General features: G+C 42.0%; 1 protein-coding gene across 2 annotated transcripts in view; it reads right to left on the reverse strand.

The window, feature by feature from the left end:
- Window positions 1-20,377, reverse strand: part of glt1d1 (glycosyltransferase 1 domain containing 1) — a 36,386-nt gene that overhangs the window by 12,504 nt on the left and 3,505 nt on the right. For both annotated transcript variants that reach the window (XM_086313655.1, XM_086313654.1), the window contains exons 4-6: window positions 19,246-19,297; window positions 18,169-18,205; window positions 17,678-17,734 (exon numbers count right to left, since the gene is read on the reverse strand). In XM_086313655.1, coding sequence (XP_086169781.1) covers window positions 17,678-17,734; window positions 18,169-18,205; window positions 19,246-19,297 — 146 coding nt within the window. The remainder of the gene's footprint in view (window positions 1-17,677; window positions 17,735-18,168; window positions 18,206-19,245; window positions 19,298-20,377) is intronic.

Raw genomic sequence — 20,377 nt, forward strand, 5'->3', positions numbered from 1 at the left:
AAGTCCAGATCAGAAGGCTGAAGCAGCTCTTTAATGCTATTAAAGAGCATCTTAAAATGACAGCCTGGAGACTGGGCACTGACCCCGATCCTAGGAGAAAAAAAAAAAGCTTTTACATCTGTGGGATGTATCAAACTTCCTTCCATTGATTCACATGATCTGAAAACGTGCCAGCTAAGCTAAACATCCGTTCAGTTTCTCCAAACAAGCTGCAGGAAAATACTACAGGAGCTCGAATCATGTCTTAGCACAGACCTGTCAAAATGAAAAAAACCCAGTGAGGAAAAAATATATATTTTTGGGAATCCAAGACAAAATTCATTTTCCCTCTGAGAATAAAACTAAACAAATTGTACAAATCATATGACGTGCCAGAAGCAATATTCTTTCTCTGTCTGTGTAGTTCTGTGAGATCTATGCAAATCATAGTTTTTGTTTGTTTGCCTTTGATTTCAGAAGGGTAACAACCCCTGTAATGCTTTAATCAGCATGTGTGCATGCGTATGTCTCAGCATTGCTGGAAGAGAACATACAGTATCTATCTGAACAGCTCTGCTTTCATCTGTTGAGCGGCATGGTATGTTTTTTTTTGGACTAGACAAAAAAATGACATAACCGAAAAACTCAAGTATGAAAAAAAAAACTTTTAATTTGAAAAATTCCAATAATTAGCACTTCCACTGTACATATTATGCTTTGAGGTATCTGAAAGGTTTTTGACCAAACTACATATGAAATGTGACGAGTGTGTGATAAGCAATTTCGCACACCACATGAGAACTGCACACATGAGCTGTGAAATGACCTGCATTTTGATCAGTTAAAATTAATTATACTTGACGTCTTATAACATGCTAGAGTCAATCCAACCATGGAGCAACTGACCTGGCTTAAGACTGGGACTATAAATGTGGGAACATTGCTACAAATCTATAAATAACCTGAACTCTCAAACAGCATTTGCAGCAATTCTAAAAATCACTTTTTTTGTTTTAATAATTATTATTCTGTACAAATGTGTTTAAAACGAAGGAGCAAAAGGTATGTCATGAACCATTTGTGTCCATCTCTGTTCTTTCAATACCAAAACATCGGTCTGAAAACTAGTTATGAGAGTACAGACAAAAAACACAAAAACTGTAAAAATCAAACAACATCAAAAAAATCAATTAAGGCTTCCCACCTGACCTCTTTACAGAATCACCTGGGTTTTTTTACCAGCTTGGCAGATTAGGAAAATGCAGGCAAAATGATCTTTGTTCATATGCTGTAACTTGTTTTGATCAACCCCCAATCCCACATTTCCCCTCGGAAGTTTACACAAAATGCACTTTAAAAAAAAAGTTTTATCCGGTAATTCTTAAACCAATAAACATGATATAATTATACTGAAGCTCAGTGTTGATTATTTTAATACAGCAAGCCACATTATACTCTCTCATTATAAAATACTAACCAAAGGCTCTGACAGTACATTTAGCTCATTAAGATATTGTTTTCTTAATCTAGTGCCAATACTTTAATAGTTAATTTGATAATTAAAGAGGCCACATCCTTTGTGTGGTTATGAGAAGGCATCCGTATACACTTTGAAAAACCTGAATGACTCAGGCCATTACTGTATCACTCAAACTGTGACACTGTGTGACAGCTTAGTTATCTGAAGTGCCCAATGACATCTGCTGTCACATCCTGATCGATACAGTCTAAATATGGCAGATCATTTATTATAAGTAATGAGGTCACTGCCGTTGTGGCACGTGTTTGAATGCGAGCGACTCCATCGCTCCTGGATTAGAGTCTTTACCCGTGAGCCTCGTTAATCTGACCTGTCAAAGACTTGTCTTCATAGTGGTAAAGACTTTACTGTCAAATTGTACTTGTAAACATTTCAATCTATAATAGATGTAAAGATAAGATAGATAAGATCCCTTTATTGTTACCCACAGGAGAAAGTCGTCCAGGCAGCTGCTTGATCAAAAAACAACAAACATCGCAATAAAACCTTAAATGGGCAAATTTTAGGAAAGGCAGACCTTAAAGTAAATATACAAACAGATGACTAATTAATAACGCCTCATCAAAGCCTCTCTACTTTTCTTTGTGTCCAAGATGAGCTGTTCATTTATCCGCTAACAGACAGAGGGGCAAATAAATGTTTATGTTGCTTCTGCATACACACGGGAATTCTGTAAATCTACTGCCAGAGATTCATGCATGCAAACAGTGTTCAAAAATGTCTTGGTGAACGGTCACTGTTTCTGTTCCCATGATGAAAAATCTGTCAAAAATGTTTAGTACAACTTTGGTAAACTACGACGCCGCACAGCTTGATGGATTGTCGGAGGATTACGGCTACCGTAGTCAGGAGCCTTGCGGAGTAATCTGGTTCCAAAACTTCGTCTGCTTCAGGTCCCAAAGTCAAATGAACACTGTGGCATCACTGAGAGTTGAAAAACTGTCTAAATTCTTTGGTCTTTAATAAATTGATCAGCGTTGCTGCTTTACCAGGTGTAACAATTAAGTTTAACATCCAGGGATACATGAAAACAGAATTTATTAAATTTAACAAAGTTAGAAGTTAGCAGGAAGTTAGCTCGCTAGTTTCCACCTAAACATGATATAGCATGTTCTGACTGAGAGATTTGTGAACAAATTCAAACGTACTGCTCTGCTATCACTTCAAACATAAATGAAGACAGAAAACTAAACAGCAGTGATGTTTGTAGGGTTACTGAAGTTGGACTAGCTGGTATATAATGATGTGCTATGTGATCGCTAGCGACACAGCTATGTTAGCATAACATAAACACAGTGAAGCTGGAGGATGAACGCTAATGGTACGGAAGTGGAAGCAAGAAGAATGAGTTGAGTAAAGTTTGACTTATCTGACTATTTTATTTTGCTTAATGCGCCTTATGTATGAAAACAGACCCGTTCATCAACAGTGAAATGGTCCAAAAAATACGGTAATATTACTGCAGACGCCAAACACTCAAGGGAGCTCTGATTTATTTTTCAAAAGTTCAATTCTTTATTGACTATTTTAAATACTTTACCAACCATGTCTGTAGATTAGCTCACTTATCTTGTTCACATTTTGGTCCAGCTATTTTATTTAAATCTACTTTATTATGCTTACTTGGATACATAATTTTGGAGTTTATTTCATTTCATGTTTGATAAACGACAGACTTAAAACAGACTGCCTCATCTTGATAATATACTCAGACCCCTGCCAGCTCCAATCTTTTTTCCCCTCTAATTTTTGAAAATATTGAGCTCACGTACAGAGACGCTATCTGTTCCGCATGCTGTTTTGTTCAAGCAAAAAAATAATAATAAAAAGAAATAAGCAAAAATGTAAATGTTGATGAATTTTCACACAAACATTTTCCACATGTCTGTGTTAAGTGAGTGACCCCATATCAACGTGGACCCTGCAGGGACCTGTCTAATGTCTGGGAAAAGTGGGACACTCAAAGGATGACCTCCAACTGATCTGGGCTCTACAGTAAATTCTTCAGGGGTGTAGCTAGATTAGGTAAAAACAACAGTGACACCTCAAACTTTTATAACATACTGGTTATGCTGGGAGTGAGCACAGTCATTTGTATACAAACAAAAAGGTGAACTAACGACTCCTTGGCCGGGCTCTGTACCTCTTACTATGATGCCAGAAATAGTAAGAGGCCTCTCTGAAGGACTCATAGCAATTAATGAAAAAAAAAAAAAATACACTCTATATAAAAACTCTCATTGCTCTATATAACTGTAAATAAACCACTGTTAGTGCTGAAATTTAAAAAATAAAAAAAATAAAAATCCTTATTTTTAAACTATCTTAAACATCACAGAGTAGATTAGAGAGTTCAGCGAAAAGCGACTGATGGCGAGTGTCTCACAAATCTGCTGTTATGCGAGTTTGATGAATAATCAAGACTTAATCCATCGGTGTCAAACTCTGGTACGTGGGCCAAATTTGGCCCGCAGCCTAATTACATTTGGCCCGCTAAGCCATACCAAATTACTATTAGAGCTGGCCTACTGGTATTATACAGCTAATATATATATTGTTTAGTATTAAGCTTTGCTTGTTTCATATTCAGTTTTTCAGCAAAACGTGTCCATAAGAAAAGATTCATTCTTATATCTGGAGGAATAAATATATTTCAATAAATATTAACGTTAGCCCGCGATTTTGTTCCAGTTTTGAATTTTGGCCCACTGTGTATTTGAGTTTGACACCCCTGACTTAATCTGTTGATTTGTGTTGCTCAACCTTAACTTTATGTTACTTAATACATATATATTTCCCAACATGAAATTCTCTACATTATTTTTTGGTTCTTGAACATGACTTTTTAAAACTATTTGTGGCAGTGGACAAATTCATGTTGCCCCTCACGCCAGAGTCATGCAGGTCACAGATTTTCATAAATCACTTGTATCATTTTTAAATCAACCATTTATTAAAAAATGTGTTGCTTGGTTAGGTCGAGGCACTACAAACTCCTGGGTTAGGTTTGGAGAAGGACAATGGGTCGAGTTAAAATACAACAGCTGACATGTCCTAAAAACCCCCAAAAAACTTCTGTTACCATGGTGACCAGTTCATGCTTTCTCTACACAAAATACATGCTATGTTTTATGAAAGTAGCAGGAAAATATATTATAAAATATAAACAACTATTTGTGTGGACGGAAACTGATTTTGGTATTTTTTCATGACTCATGACCAGAGATGGGTAATCCGATTACTTTTTTCAAATAACGAGTAAAGTAAGGGATTACTATTGCCCATTGCGTGCGCTACCACGTAATGGGAAACTCACATTGAAACTCGCGGATTCTTCCACTGACCGCTGCGGCACACCTGCACCAGGGTAAACCTCCACCTACCCTACTCCTGCTATACAGGTGAAAATAGAGCAAAAGGACCGCTTGTCTTTGACTTTATTTATTTTCTGCTGTGTTTTACTTGCATCTATTTGAAAGAGTGAGTGTAACCACACAAAAAAAAATTATTTTATGTGCTGGAATGTGCAGAAAATAGGTTTAAATATTAAACAAATTTCTTCCAGTCAGAGAATGTTGCATATAATTAAATTTTTGCTTGATGCATAAAGTTAAAAGATTAAAACTAATAAAACAAGTTTTAAAAAGAGAGACTTTTCCATTTGATTACATTTTGTATGATGGATTATGTAGAAAAAGTAGAATTGGGCTGAAAGATCTATCGCTTTATCACCTATTCAGGTTGTAAATTGTGTTTTTTAAAAAGTAACTAAATAACTAAGTAATTAATTACTTTTGAAAATAAGTAATCAGTAAAGTAACTGGATTACTTTTTTGGGGAAGTAATCAGTAATCAGTAATTAGTTACTGATTATTTTTTTCAAGTAACTTGACCAACGCTGCTCATGACATGAAACTGGGCTGATCACTCAAAGATTTTGTTCCTCATTTTATTGCTGTTTAAGGGTTTATGGCTTTAAGTCACCTGAGCAATGAGATCACGTACATTATGTGCCAACAGGCACTCAGAGTGGCCATTTTACTACGCATCTGTGCATTTTTTGTAGCAATGCCTAAATGTTACACTGATGCTGCAGTGTGCCAGGTTACACATTCACACATGAAACGGATGCATTCATATGCCATCAGAGTAACAAAGAGGAGAGAAAGGAGGTAAAAACATCACTATGACTATATTAACTACTGTTAATTATTGTTTATCCTCTGATCCGCTTCCTGTGGAACCTGTTTAATAATTGTGCACTTTGAGAGCCCTGTATCTGCAAAACAGCAAACTCCCTGCTTGTTTCCCATCATCCTTTAGTTACTGAAAATATCACTCTACAGTGCTGGACTTCATCTATCCCTTAACCCCATCTCGCCAGGCACACAGCATGGGCCCAAAACAACCTACACAGACATGTACACACACACACACACACAAAGTGACTTTCATCGAGAGAAAGACTCTGAAATTCAGTGCTCAAGCCTGTTTCTTTGGAGGCTATGACATCCAAAGGGTAAAACAGAGGCACATACAGACTAGTCGTCTATCTTCAATCAGACAGGAGGGATGCTTTGGCTCTTTTATGTCCACTAGTTGAAGGTTTTTTTTCTACACTGCAGTACGTGGCCACAAAGAATACGGCCATGCCCAAACTTCCATTCGTGTTGAGCTTGCCTATATATAAATTACTGTAGATTTCACAATTTAATAAGAATTAATTCATGTCAGACAAGATGGAGGGAATGAATAAGTAAATCAATATGCAGCAGGATCTGGCAGGAGTGAATGAACACATGGGATGGTGCCCTCTGCAGTGCTGGGAGTGTATGTGAGGACAACGGTAGGATGAAAACTGGCAGGAGAGAAAACAGGTTGCTGCAGGAGTTACTTCTGTCAGACTTCTGTTTAAGGATAAAAAAAATCATTTCCTTTTAAAAATCATTGTTCAAAAGCAGGATATGGAAAATCTAGTCTTTTAGACAGCAGAAAGCCGAGCACACCCAGTGATAACTACAAAAACAACGCCTAATGACTCCTTAAGCAATGTTAGCCTCACAAAGGCACATTTCTAATAGAGCAAAGACTACAGGGTCAGTTTGTCTGAATGAGATTCTCCGCCTTGCTATGATGTTCTAGTCCTGATCAAACACAAGTTAAAACCCAGTGTGTGTGATTTATTTTATCAAAGCAATCATGAGACTAAGACAATTGTCAAAAAAAAATTATAATTTTAAAAAATGATTCTTAATCATTTGAAATGTAGCCGTCCCACATCCACCGCAGACAAACAAACAAAAAGTAATGAATAAATAAAATACTAACACATCCCCATGAGGAAATAACAAGGAGGAAGAAACCGCTAAATTGTTTACATATCTAAAAACAACTATGAGTCAGATTACAGTGCTTTCATCGCTTCTGAAAAGGCACACTCGAGCTGACTCTCATTTCAAGTATAATAAATGGAAAAACGACTGTGGAAAATGTGTATTACTTGGTATGGATGGGAAACGTGGTGATAAATGGCCCTGGGCTTGAATGCTATTAATCAACTGTTCCTCTCTGTACTCAATGGGGTTCTCCCTGAGCACTAATGTACTTGGGATGGACATCATGTTACAATGTGCAATTTAAAGTCTGGATGAGGCTCTGAGTAACAGTACATAGTTATTGAGCAATTGAAATGGGAGTTGGAAGGCTGGTGGAGAGAAAGAGAAAGGAAAATATTCAATGACAGACTCTGGCTTCTGAGAAACCACCAGTAGTACTTTTATGCACTCCTATTTCAGGTCTGGGTGCATGTATGTCATTTTGGTCCTATCGTGGTCTGTGCAGTTGCTCAACTGGAGTGAGAAAAAATAATGCAGGCTATCGCTTGTATACAATGTTGCAAATGCTTGCAAAATATTACATGCTTATGTATAGATGGTGAAAACAACACCACTAAAGCTGGTTTATGAAGCAGGCATATTAACACTTTTGTGAATACGTATCCAATATAAAAACACCAACAAAAAAATAATAAATAATACAATAGAAAGTTAAGCACAGCAGAAAAACACAGTACTGTGGAAAAGTCGCAAGTTCCCTTTCAGTTGATTCACTCAGTACAACACATAGGTATGGGATATCGCGCCCTTGCGTGTCCTGGCTGAAGAAACCTTTATTCACGCCTTTAAGGCAGATGACGTGTGATGACATGTGCACGGCCCCGCCTGCACATATAGCCGCTGTCATCACAGTCATCCCTCAGTTCTTACGCTCTTCACCTCGCTGAGAACACCTCTGGTGAGTTGGGCTAGCTAGCTGCTGCTAGTTAGCTCCGTTGTCTGCCGACTTGAACTTAGCTTAACTGCCCCTGTTGGTTTTAGCCTCCACCGCGCAGTTGGTGTGTAGGTTGCCCGCGGAGCGCTAATGTCAAGTTTTTCCTGTGCAGCGTTTTGCTTTGCGTTTTGGAATGGATTCCAAACCGAAGCGAGCAAAGCAGAAATCTTCTGTTCGCCCCGTCCTCAGGGATGCGGTTTCTCTTTGCATGAGAGCGACCAGCACGATGCCTGCCCTGTCTGCCTGGGGATCGTCAACGCGAGCCCGAAGCCTGTGCGTTTTGCCGCCAGCTCCGGCGCTCGACCATGGAAAGACGGGTGACGTTTGTGGAAAAAGTGCTGGGACGCTTGGCTGTCGCACGGCATGACCCTCTCCTTTCCGAGTCTGGAGCCCCGGCTTCATCCGGTCGATGTCCCCCGCAATTAGCTGGGCTGACCACATGGAATATGTTGACGGGTTAGCTGATGACGAGCCGGAACCATGCAGGAGCGCTGACTGGCTTCAGCCTGGTTGAAGCCCGCCAGCGATCCCCAGGAAGACGATGACGTGCTGGACAGCCTGGAAATCCATGGTTTGTCGGAGGATGAGCAGGAGAGCTCATTGTCGGCCCAATGTGCCACCGCTGCTGCGCCCGTCGGCCACGATGACACCTCTCTTTTCTCCCTGTTTCGCCGTGCTGCTGAGAAGCTGGCCCTCTCCTCCGACAGAAGCCGTCGCGATTCGCGGGTTTTTTCCTCCCACCGGAGCCCGCAATGGCCAAAAACTGCCTTCCTACGTTCCCAGACTTTCTCTGCGAGCTAACAGCATCATGGGACAAACCTCTGTCTACCCCCGTCACTGTGCCCGGCTATGGACAGTACATGGAATTGGACGGCGCCGAGGGGGCTGGCTTAGCTAACCCACTCCCTATGGAGCCATCTCTGGCTGCTTATCTGGCCCCGTCCCATAACCATGTTGTCGGCGGCCCCGCAACTCTGCCGTCCAAGCACTGCAGATTCTCTGATTCGCAGCTGGAGAAGATTTATCGGGCTCAGGCTGGCACTGCTCGTGCCATGAGCTCCGTCACCATGCTCCAGACGTACCAGGCAATGTGGCTGGCGGAGCTCGGATCGCTGGTGCCTGATGACAGCCCGCTGGCACCTCTCCGTGGGTGCTGCGAACCGTTGCCATGGGTTACCAGTTGCAGTTCTGGGTCAAGCCGCCTCGTTTCCAAAGAGTCGTAAACACGACTGTCAACACCGAGGCGGCCATGATACTGAGAGAGAAAATAAAGGCGCTATTCCAGAAAAGAGCAATATGAGTGGTCCCCGCTTCGGAGACAGACAAAGGTTGGTACAGCCGTTATTTTGTTGTGCCGAAAAAAGAGGGAGGGCTTCATCACATCCTCGACCTGCGAGTCTTGAACACGTATCTACGAACGTACAGGTTCAAGATGTTAACACTCAGACAGCTCTTGAATGCAGTCAGCCCGGGAGATTGGTTTGCAACAATCGATCTAACAGATGCTTATTTTCATGTGGCTATACACCTGAAACACAGGCAGTTTCTGAGGTTTGCATTCGAGGGCGTAGCCTACGAATACCTAGTGCTGCCGTTCGGGCTGTTGCTCGCTCCTCGCACCTTTACAAAATGTGCCGAGGCAGCGCTAGCGCCCCTCAGAGAGAGAGGCATCCGCATCTTAGCCTGCGCTGCCTCGCTCAGTTTCAGCTGGGATGCAGACTGCGTTTCCAGATGATATTAAGCTTGTTGGGCATGATTTCATCTATGATCACCATAGTGCCACTTGGACTGTTAAAAATGAGAGCGTTTCAACGCTGGACTCTCTCTCACTGTTTGTGTGCATCCCGTCACCTCCGGAGGAGGCTGCCGGTAACTGCGTCTTGCATGCTAGCTCACCGTCCTTGGAGGGAGCCCAGGCTGCTGCATCAGGGCTCTCGGATTGGGAGGGTGTTGTTTCGCAAGGTGGTGTCCACAGATGCTTCCCTAAGAAGGTGGGGAGCGCTGTGCGAGGGTGCATCAGTGAGAGGGATCTGGTTCGCAGCCCAGCGCCAGCTGCATATCAACCACTTAGAGCTGTTAGCAGTGTTCTTAGCTCTAAAACATTTCCGTCCAGTCCTGGAGGGCCAGCATGTCTTAGTCAGGACGGACAATTCAACAGTGGTGTCTTACATAAAGGGGCAGGGAGGAACACGTTTTCTCCCCCTGTTGAAGTTGTCTCGCTTTCTGCTGTTATGGTGCAGTGTTCATTTTCTGTCTCTAAGAGCCACCCATGTTCTGGGCCACCTGAACCTGGGGCCGGACCTTCTCTCCAGGGGGGTCCTCTGGTGAGAGAATGGAGGTTACACCCTTTAATAGTGGCTCAGATTTTGGATCTATTTGGCAAGGCACAAATAGATCTTTTTGCTTCCAGGGTAAATACTCACTGCCCCCTGTTCTTCTCCATAATCGACCACGATGCACCCTTGGGCTTGAACGCGCTAGCGCACCAATGGCCAGACGTGCTCCTGTATGCATTTCCCCCAGAGTAAATGATATCTCCAGTTGTAGAGAGAGTGCGTCGGCATTCCCTCTCTCTGATTCTAGTGGCCCCTTGGTGGCCCACAAGGTCGTGGTATGCAGAGATAATCAGCCTGCTAGCAGCGAGTCCTTGGCAGCTTCCTCTCCGCAGGGATCTCCTCTCTCAGGCGTGAGGAGAAGTGTTTCATCCGCGCCCAGATCTGTGGTGCCTTCATGCTTACCTGCTGAGAGGTTAAACTTGATTTCTAAGGGTTTGCCACCTAGTGTGATAGCGACAATTCAGAGTGCTAGGGCCTCATCTACTAGAGGCTTGTACGCTTACAAATGGTGAGCCTTCAAGCAATGGTGCCAGGACCGCCACACTCTCCCAGGGATCAATAAAGTATTCTGATTCTGATTCAGTGCTCTACTGTGGATGGTTTTGACATTACTGCAGGAGCTGCTGGATAAGGGCCTTTCATTTTTGACAATTAAGGTTTATTTAGCAGCTATATCTGCTTGTCATATTGGCTTTGACGGGGTGACACTAGGTGCACATCCCCTCGCCATACGTTTTCTGAAAGGAGTTCGCCGGCTGAGGCCCGTGCTTAAGTCCAATGTCCCTGCTTAGGACTTGTCTTTGGTGCTGGAGGCCCTTTGTAGCCCCCCGTTTGAACCCATTGAGTCTGTGGATATGAAATTTCTGTCATATAAGACTGCATTACTTCTCGCTTTGGCTTCGGCAAAGCGAGTGGGTGAAATTCATGCGCTGTCTGTGCATCCCTCCTGCACACAGTTCTCTCCTGATGGCCACAAGGTTGTATTGCGTCCAAATGCTGCCTATTTTCCCAAGATCATGACTGCATCTTATAGCTCAATGGAGTTTGAGTTGCTGAGCTTTTGCTCCCCTCCTTTTGCATCTGAGCAGCAGAGGAGGATGCATTCTCTTTGTCCAGTGCGTGTGCTACGCACCTACATTGAGCGCACTCAGAATGTGCGTTTATGTGACCAGCTGTTTGTCTGCTTCGCTAATCCAAATAGAGGTAGAGCTCTGTCCATACAGAGGCTGTCCCACTGGATCATAGAAGCTATCTCACTGGCATACGGCACCAGAGGTCTTGCTTTGCCCCACCGGGTGAGAGCTCATTCCACCAGGGGGATGGCAACCTCATGGGCTCTTTTTAAAGGGGTGCCTGTAGCTAGGGCTGCTCAATTAATCAAATTTTAATCACGATTACGATCTGGGCTTTCAACGATCATTAAAAATGAATGTGCCGATTATTAGCACCTCCCTCATGCTTTACTCTGGCGCTGCTCCGTGTGGCAAATCGAGCGCACCTCTCTGCATTTCGAACACGCGTCACAACAATTAAGAGGACCCGAGGGAAGCTCGGAAAGCTAAGCAGAAGTTATTTGGAGAGGAGCGTGACTGCCGTTGGTTGAAAAGAGAGGTAAAAAAAAATTTAAGTGGTGTGGAAACCTTATGGGTTCGCGGAGTCAGACGTGGATCAAGTAGACATAGTGTGTAAACTTTGCTACAGTGTCGTACCTGCACCACGGAGCAACACTGCAAAGTTCACTAAACATAGATGTTTACATTTTTCATTTATTTTTTACATTGCAAACATTTGCACTGTTATCAGTATTTGCACACTATTTTATATTATTTTTTAAAGTCATTATTCAATACATTGTTATTGTTAACCCTTTAAAGCCGGTCAGAGTGGCACGCTCCGTTTTGTGTAACTATTTTTAAATCCCTGTAGAACCGGAACCATGTAAGCTAGCGCAATAATTTTTGCATATAAAACTTACATCTTATGCCATCAGCTTGTCCTCGGTCACGGTTTCCTTCCACATAAAGCTTTGCAAAAATTGCATAAAAAGCGCTTGCAGGAACAAAAACATAATATTCCAGAAACACGCTTTGCCGATCCGATCAGCTGTTCGTAACACTTCCCACATTGAAACAGACGTCAGCGCGAACTATCGCATGTCCGCCATTTCCTGCCCGAAACAGGAAATGACATCATTTTCGCGAAAAATGTAGTTTTTTACTTGTAGGCCTTATAAGCCTATACTGGTGTTTTTATAAGTCATGTTTGACTTCTTTGAATAGTTTCTGGGATGCTTAGAACTCGAATTGCACAGCTGGAAATAGTTTATTTTGATGCACATGCTGTTTTCTTTGCAAATTTACATCATAGGATTGTTTCTTTGTTTTTCCTGCAGTATATAAAAATTGCTGTATCTCCAAAATAAAACTATGAAGACACTCAAAATAAATTTCCTGTTGTTGTAAACTATTTTTTGCAACTTTTTTGTATTTAAAGTTTTGAGGGATAAACCTCTTAAATTTCTCCAAGTGGAAATATATGTAAAAAAAACAAAAACGATTTTCTATTTTTTTGCAATTTATTGCACTTTTTTGCAATTAATGTAGTTACTATGGACTTAATGCATACATATTATTAAAATATGGGCTATAACAGTTGTATTGATGTATAGCAACTTGAAATGCTCCCACAACTGGCACTACAACATGTAAAAAAATAATATAAGCTCTGGCGGACTTGCCCATATGGAAAAGTTATATATAAATCTTATAAAGTTTGTATCTGTCTTGTGTGAAACTTGTATGAAAAGCATATAAGAGTGAAAACAGATATAAGATCCCTTGAAAAATTATATAATGAAACTTGTATGTTTTGGATACTTACTAAAACAATGTATGAAAGTAATGAGAAAGTGGCCACTTTCATGAGTAATCACATATAAGTTTTTACTATTTCTTTTCCATATGGGTGGTTCTATAGTAGGTCTTAAAGGGTTAAATAAATATCGTCAAATAATCGAGATCTCAATTTCAGTGAAAATAATCATGATTATAATTTTTGCCATAATCGAGCAGCCCTACCTGTAGCTGATATTTGTGCGGCAGCTAGTTGGGCATCACCGCACACTTTTGTGCTGTTTTATCGGTTGGACGTTACAGCCCCTTCGGTGGCTCATGCTGTCCTTTCTGCTGGGTCTACCACTCACTAAGGACGTGGTGGTCCGATTCCGGTTCGGTGGCTGCTCTGCAGGGCGTGTATATACACTCAACAAAAATATAAACGCAACACCTTTGTTACTGCTCCCATTCCCCATGGGATGGACGTAGAGACCTAAAATTCATTCCAGATACACAATATAACCATCCCTCCCAAACAGTGGTCACAAATCAGTCCAAATGTGTGGTAGTGGGCACATCTGCCATATTGAGATAATCCATCCCACCTCACAGGTGTGCCACATCAGGATGCTGATCTGACATCATGAGTAGTGCACAGGTGTACCTCAGACTGCCCACAACAAAAGGCCACCCTGGAATGTGCAGTTTTTTGCGCTATTGGGGGTCTGGGGACCCAGAACCGGTCAGTATCTGGTGTGACCACCATTTGCCTCATGCAGTGCAACACATCGTCGCATGGAGTCTATCAGATTGTCAATTGTGGCCTGTGGAATGTTGGTCCACTCCACTTCAATGGCTGTGCGAGGTTGTTGGATATTCGTGGGAACTGGTACACGCTGTCGTATACGCTGGTCAAGCACATCCCGAACATGCTCAATGGGTGACATGTCCGGTGAGTATGCTGGCCATGCAAGAACTGGGACATTCTCAGCTGCCATCTGCCCTGAACAATGTGAACCATGATTCATCCGTGAAGCGCACACCTCTCCAACGTGCCAGACGTCATCGAATGTGAGCATTTGCCCACACAAGTCTGTTACGGCGACGAGCTGGAGTCAGGTCAAGACGGGCATGCAGTTGAGCGTCCCTGAGACGGTTTCTGACAGTTTGTGCAGAAATTGTTTGGTTGTGCAAACCAATTGTTCCAGCAGCTGTCTGGGTGGCTGGTCTCAGACGATCGTGGAGGTGAACCTGCTGGATGTGGAGGTCCTGGGCTGGTGTGGTTACACGAGGTCTGCGGTTGTGAGGCCGGTTGGATGTGCTGCCATATTCTGTGAAACGCCTGTGGAGACGGCTTATGGTTGAGAAATGAACATTCAATGCATGGGCGACAGATCTGGTTGACATTCCTGCTGTCAGCATGCCAATTGCACGCTCCCTCATTGCTTGTGGCATCTGTGGCATTTTGCTGTGAGACAAAACTGCACATTCCAGGGTGGCCTTTTGTTGTGGGCAGTCTGAGGTACACCTGTGCACTACTCATGATGTCAGATCAGCATCCTGATGTGGCACACCTGTGAGGTGGGATGGATTATCTCAATATGGCAGATGTGCCCACTACCACACATTTGGACTGATTTGTGACCACTGTTTGGGAGGGATGGTTATATTGTGTATCTGGAATGAATTTTAGGTCTCTACGTCCATCCCATGGGGAATGGGAGCAGTAACAAAGGTGTTGCGTTTATATTTTTGTTGAGTGTATGTCACATACTCAGTGTTGGGAAGGTTACTTTTAAAATGTATTCCATTACAGAATACAGAATACATGCCCCAAAATGTATTCAGTAACGTATTCCGTTACGTTACTCAATGACAGTAACGTATTCTGAATACTTTGGATTACTTAATATATTATCATGCTTTTTACAACAACGTGAATGTACTATTGCTGTGTGATTTATTACTATTACTGAAGGTCCGCGACTCCGAACTGTAGTAAAGGGACCTCTGACTAATACGGCGGGGTCCGTGTCGGCTTGTAGCCGAAAACTAGCTTTACTTTGTTGTGTGGGTCAACTTTTCTTGCGAGAGACAGAGAGAGGCGTTGAAAGGCTGCTCCAACAGAACTTATTGTTTTCGGAGGAAAATACGAACACAGCGTACAGTCGAGTCTTAATAGCTTACTTACAACTGGGCTCGTCAGGCACTCTTCTTGGCTGAAGTGGTTATTATTATATTTACATGCTTCCAGCTCCCGTTTCTGCTCCATGACAGCTCATACTTTTCCTTTTTCTCCCTCCTCGTGCTCACAGACCCATAACGTGTATGGCAGTCCATTCTCCCTGCAACACGGACTACACTGCCCATGATGCTCCATTCTTTAGAGCTATGCTTGTAGCATTCCGCCTGTTAGCTTAGCACAACAACAACAACAGGCGCTCTCTCACCCAGGAAACACACAGTCGCAGAGAGAGAGAGCGTCGCCCTGTAACCATGGCAACCGTAACGCTGCCACCTGGAACAACAAAACGTAGCTGTCAAACAAAACCCAAACAGTCCTGACCCGCGACAAAATGAAACAGGAAAGTACCGCAGTGTAATCCATTTATTTCAACAAAGTAACTGTATTCTGAATACCACCTTTTTAAACGGTAACTGTAACGGAATACAGTTACTCATATTTTGTATTTTAAATACGTAACGGCGGTACATGTATTCCGTTACTCCCCAACACTGCCCATACTTATGTGTTGTACCGAGTGAATCGACTGAAAGGGAACGAATAGTTATGTCTATAACTTCTGTTCACTGAAGGAGAGGAACGAGGTACAACACAAGGTGGCCCCACTGAGCAGTTTGGCTCGGTGAAGAGCGGCTATCGAACTGAGGGATGACTGTGATGACAGCGGCTATATGTGCAGGCGGGGCCGTGCGCGTGTCATCATACGTCATCTGCCTTAAAGCCGTGAATAAAGGTTTCTTCAGCCACGACACGCGAGGGCGTGATATCCCATACTTATGTGTTGTACCTTGTTCCTCTCCTTCAGGGAACAGAAGTTATAGACATAACTATTCGTTATCCCTCATTTTGCTGATTATCTCATTTTGCTTCCAAGAAGCCAGATTTGTAATTTTTTAAAGTGCTTTTCAGCAATAGCTCTCCAGGCTTTCTGAAGTTGTTGTTAAGTTGTTAAGCCACATAACCCCAACTTATGAATCACTCAAGCATAAAAAAGGCCCCCAACTCAAGGGATAAAACAGTGTTGTTTCGGCACATAACAGATAACTTAGCTTAGACAAATTTGAAATTGAATCTTTAACCTTTCTGTTTACAGCAAACTGACGCAAAAACATATAATTTGCTAACTTATCTTTAGTTGAATCTACATGTCAAAGATAACACAGTTTGACAGGCATAAAATACTATTTTTGCACCAACAATGTGATTTGCAAAGTGCTGTTAGCTGACAACTCGGCATATCTCAGTATGGTTTGCAGTGTGTCCTTAAACAATTTGAGGAAACTGGACAAGTGGAACACAAAAGAACAAGTGGCAGAACTAAAAAACAATCTTCAGCAGATGTTTAGCTTTCAAAAAGACATTTTTAAAAAATCCAGTAAAGACCAGAGGTATGACCTGAGAGAGGTCATACCTACCAGAGATGCATCTGGTAATTTACTGTTCATTGAAGCCTCATCAGAAATGGTGTCAGTTGAAGGCTGGCTGACAAGAAGCCATTTATAAGGAATGGAAACAAGGAGAAAATTACACAAGAACGCAACTGAAAATCAATGGCAAAGGGTCTATTGGAATGATAAACCCAAATATGACATTTTTGATTAATTATTGTCAATACATTTAGAGGAGGTAGGAGAGAGGCAGCGTACAACAGTGCGTGTCTACAGCCATCTGTAAAACACAGTGGAGGCTCTGTCATGGTTTGCGGCTGCATTTCACCCAGAGGTGTTGGGGATCTCCTTAAAATCGATGGAATTATAAACACAGATTTTGATCAGTCATGCCACACGACACCATCTGGAAAGCACTGCCAATGCATTAAAAGCATACCTGGATAAGGAAAACTCACTGGATTAAGCTCCCCAGAGCTTCGACCCCCAACATTATTGAAGCAGCTTGGGATCATATTTGTAACAAACAAAAGAAAAAGCAGAAACATCAAAAGAAAAGCTTTGAATGTCCTTCAAGAAGCCAAAGGATACTTAAAGAATTTCCAAGATAGCTTGAGAGAGTTCAGACTTGAAGAATTATGGTAGTGACACCAAACGTTGACTTTCAAGCTTATAAGAATTGTATGAACTCTGTAATTGCTTTATACTTTACTGTATATTATAATATTTCCATATATGCACACGTTTCAATAAATTGCTACACCTACTTCACATTTCCCTAAAGAAATGAGGGGTAGCTCAAGACTTCTGCACACTACTGTGAACATAATTTCAATATTTTCTTTAAGGCCTTCCATTACAAGAAATAATAATATTTTTTATCACTTTGGATAAATAACTGATTTTCCACCATCATCAAACAAAATATATATAAAAAAGACCGTCTAAAAAGAAATATTCCACTGTCAATTACACATTTTGCAAAGTGTACCTGGAATGATGACAACCTGAAGCACTAATAGTACCTGAGCTCCTCAGGAATTCAGTCCAGCAGAATTTCTCAGTAACGTCTGTCTGGATGCCTGTAATATAAACACAGAGACAGCCATAGTGAACTTCATAAAAAATAGTGCAAAGTGCTCCAAATTATCAGTGATCCAAAATACAATTCTTGTGTTCTGTGTAAAAAGCACTTCAGCATGATCACTCTCTGGGGACAAGCCTGAAAATTAAGCTTTCACTGGTTTGGGCTCAGCCATGCAGCTGGCCCGGGGGCTCTTGTCTAATCTATGAAGGGACACTATTTGCCAAACAAGGATACCGGTGGTAAACAACATGGAAGAGAAATTTGGGCTGTCCTACATGGTACGGTGGCCAATGGCAAGAGCAAACACAACTCTGTACTGCAGACAGTATGATAATGGAGGGAAAATGTCAAAGCTGATTAGTGCAACACTTCAATGGTGAGTCAAGGATGCACAGCATCAGGCGAGGATGTCCATCCTGCAGAACTTACCTTGAGGCTGGACGTAGATTTTGCTGCTTTGGGACACCTTCAGAGGAAAAAAATAAAAAAGAAGTGGTTAAAACAGCTAACAGAACGCAATCAGCAATTATTGGCAGCGTTTGTTTATAGAAATTACATTTGATTATCACCAACTGTGCTTCTCTCTTTTTTTTATGTCCGACAATAGGGACAGCCATTTAAAGCTCTTTGTGTTCTAAGCATATTTAAACAGAGTACTAACTTTAAAAAGAGACTCAGGAAAGCAGTCGCTAAGATAATGCGGGTGCCGCAAAATAAATCAGAGGGGACGGGAAAGAAATTGACTGGATGTTATCACACCAGATCCATCCGCTATGTGTGTTTTCTGTCGCAATAAAAAGCTTGGCGATGCCTCTCAGTGCCTGTCCTGTCTACCAGCTGTCAGCACTAAATGGCAGAGATAAAGCACTCCACTTGCCTCAATCTGCAGCCTATGGCTGGAATCTAATCTGAAAATAAAACACTGTAATATTGTTTTAATGCCAGACTATTACGGGACAGGGCAGGATATTGTGTTTGTATAGTCAGAGCCCTTCTGCTGTATTTATTGACGCTGTCATTCTCCTGCCGTCTGCAGATGTGCTGTAAAAATGTAAACAAAAACTTTCTCTCTTATTATAAGCTGCAATTAAGCAGACAGAGTAAGAATCTGGGGGAATTGAAATACATGAACTGCGGCCAAACATAGGGCATGTGTGAAAAAAGTGATATCTGCATGTGTAACCATCATGCGTCAAAGTTTAAACTGCATGTCAAATGGCTGGACAGCCCCACCTGAAAGCCCATCCCTCCTCCCACTGGGGGAGGGGGCATTTTTTGTAACTTTCTGCAACTATCAATCCAGAATTTACAACTTCTGGTTAGATGTGCAGAGATGAGGGAAAATAGTAATTCTTCTTTTCTCCCTTTTGTCACTAAATTTCATGTGTTCAACCCAATGTAACACTATCAGCGGTCCTCAGAGAGATAGCCTAAAATGTGCTCGACTCAACTGAACCACGAATTACTTCAGTCAGTGTATCAAAAAACATAAGCGCATAATCATACCAAAAATAACTCTGCCTCTTCTTTCAGTTTGTCAGTAAATGCAACAGCAAACCTGATTGGGAACAAAGAAACACTTCATTATCACTGCTGTGCGAGGCATTTCAGCAAAACAAGAATTTTCACTATAGGCAGTAAATTATAGCCTTTTACAAGTCATAATGATTTTGACAACAATAAAAGGGGGGAAAAAGCTGTGCTAACAACACTAAAACACAGAAATCTGCAGGCAGAGCAGTATGAGAGCAGAAAAACTGCTTGTAGCTCGAAGCGAAAGGATTTCAGTACAAAAAGAGAAAGAATACAAGCTGGAAAATGAAGGGAATGTAGAGCAAAGAAACAAAAACGAAACAAAAAAACTGAAAGAAGATACTAATTTTCATTTGTAAGTGTGCATTATTAAATGGGCAAACAAGCCCTGGGCAGTGATGGGACTTTATGATCAAGGTTGGGATGAGATGGCACTAATAGTGGGAGGCGGGTGGATTGAGATGTTTAAAGCTTTGGAAAACAGGCTCTCGCACATTCCTCTAGAACAGGGATGGGCAACTCCAGGCCTCGAGGGCCGGTGTCCTGCAGGTTTTAGATATCACTCTGGGTCAGCACACCTGAATCCAATGATTAGTTCATTACCGGGCCTCTGGAGAACTGCAAGACATGTTGAGGAGGTTTAGCCATTTGAATCAACTGTGTTGGATCAAGGACACATCTAAAATCTGCAGGACACCGGCCCTCGAGGCCTGGAGTTGCCCACCCCTGCTCCAGAGGTCTTTTTCTAGATTTACTGCCATCTACTTTAATCAGCTAGAAAACTGAGACACTTCAGTGTGATGTCGGCTTGGATTAGAGCATAAAATTTAGATTAGCCAGATTAGCCATTAGCCTGCTAAACTAGTGGTTAGCTTGAATTCTTTCAGTCTTATTCTTTCCATAGATTGTTTATTAAAGATGGACGTAGTCTCAGTAGTTTGCGAGGTCGTGCTTTGAAGCCATTTTGGTATTTTGAACCTGGACATGATGAGGGAGGCGTGGACCTGACTGATAAACTAAAGGACGCTGCACAACGATTCAGGAGGAACCTCTCAGCCATAAGGTAGCTATGTCAGCAGAGCACACGCTGCTTTATCCTCTTGTT

This window comes from Aulonocara sp. 'chitande type north' Nkhata Bay, linkage group LG12 (assembly GCF_057382095.1).
Source record: "Aulonocara sp. 'chitande type north' Nkhata Bay isolate Kocher_YH1m ecotype deep benthic linkage group LG12, A_spYH_male_GT1.1, whole genome shotgun sequence".
In the NCBI taxonomy this organism is placed as follows: domain Eukaryota; kingdom Metazoa; phylum Chordata; class Actinopteri; order Cichliformes; family Cichlidae; genus Aulonocara; species Aulonocara sp. 'chitande type north' Nkhata Bay.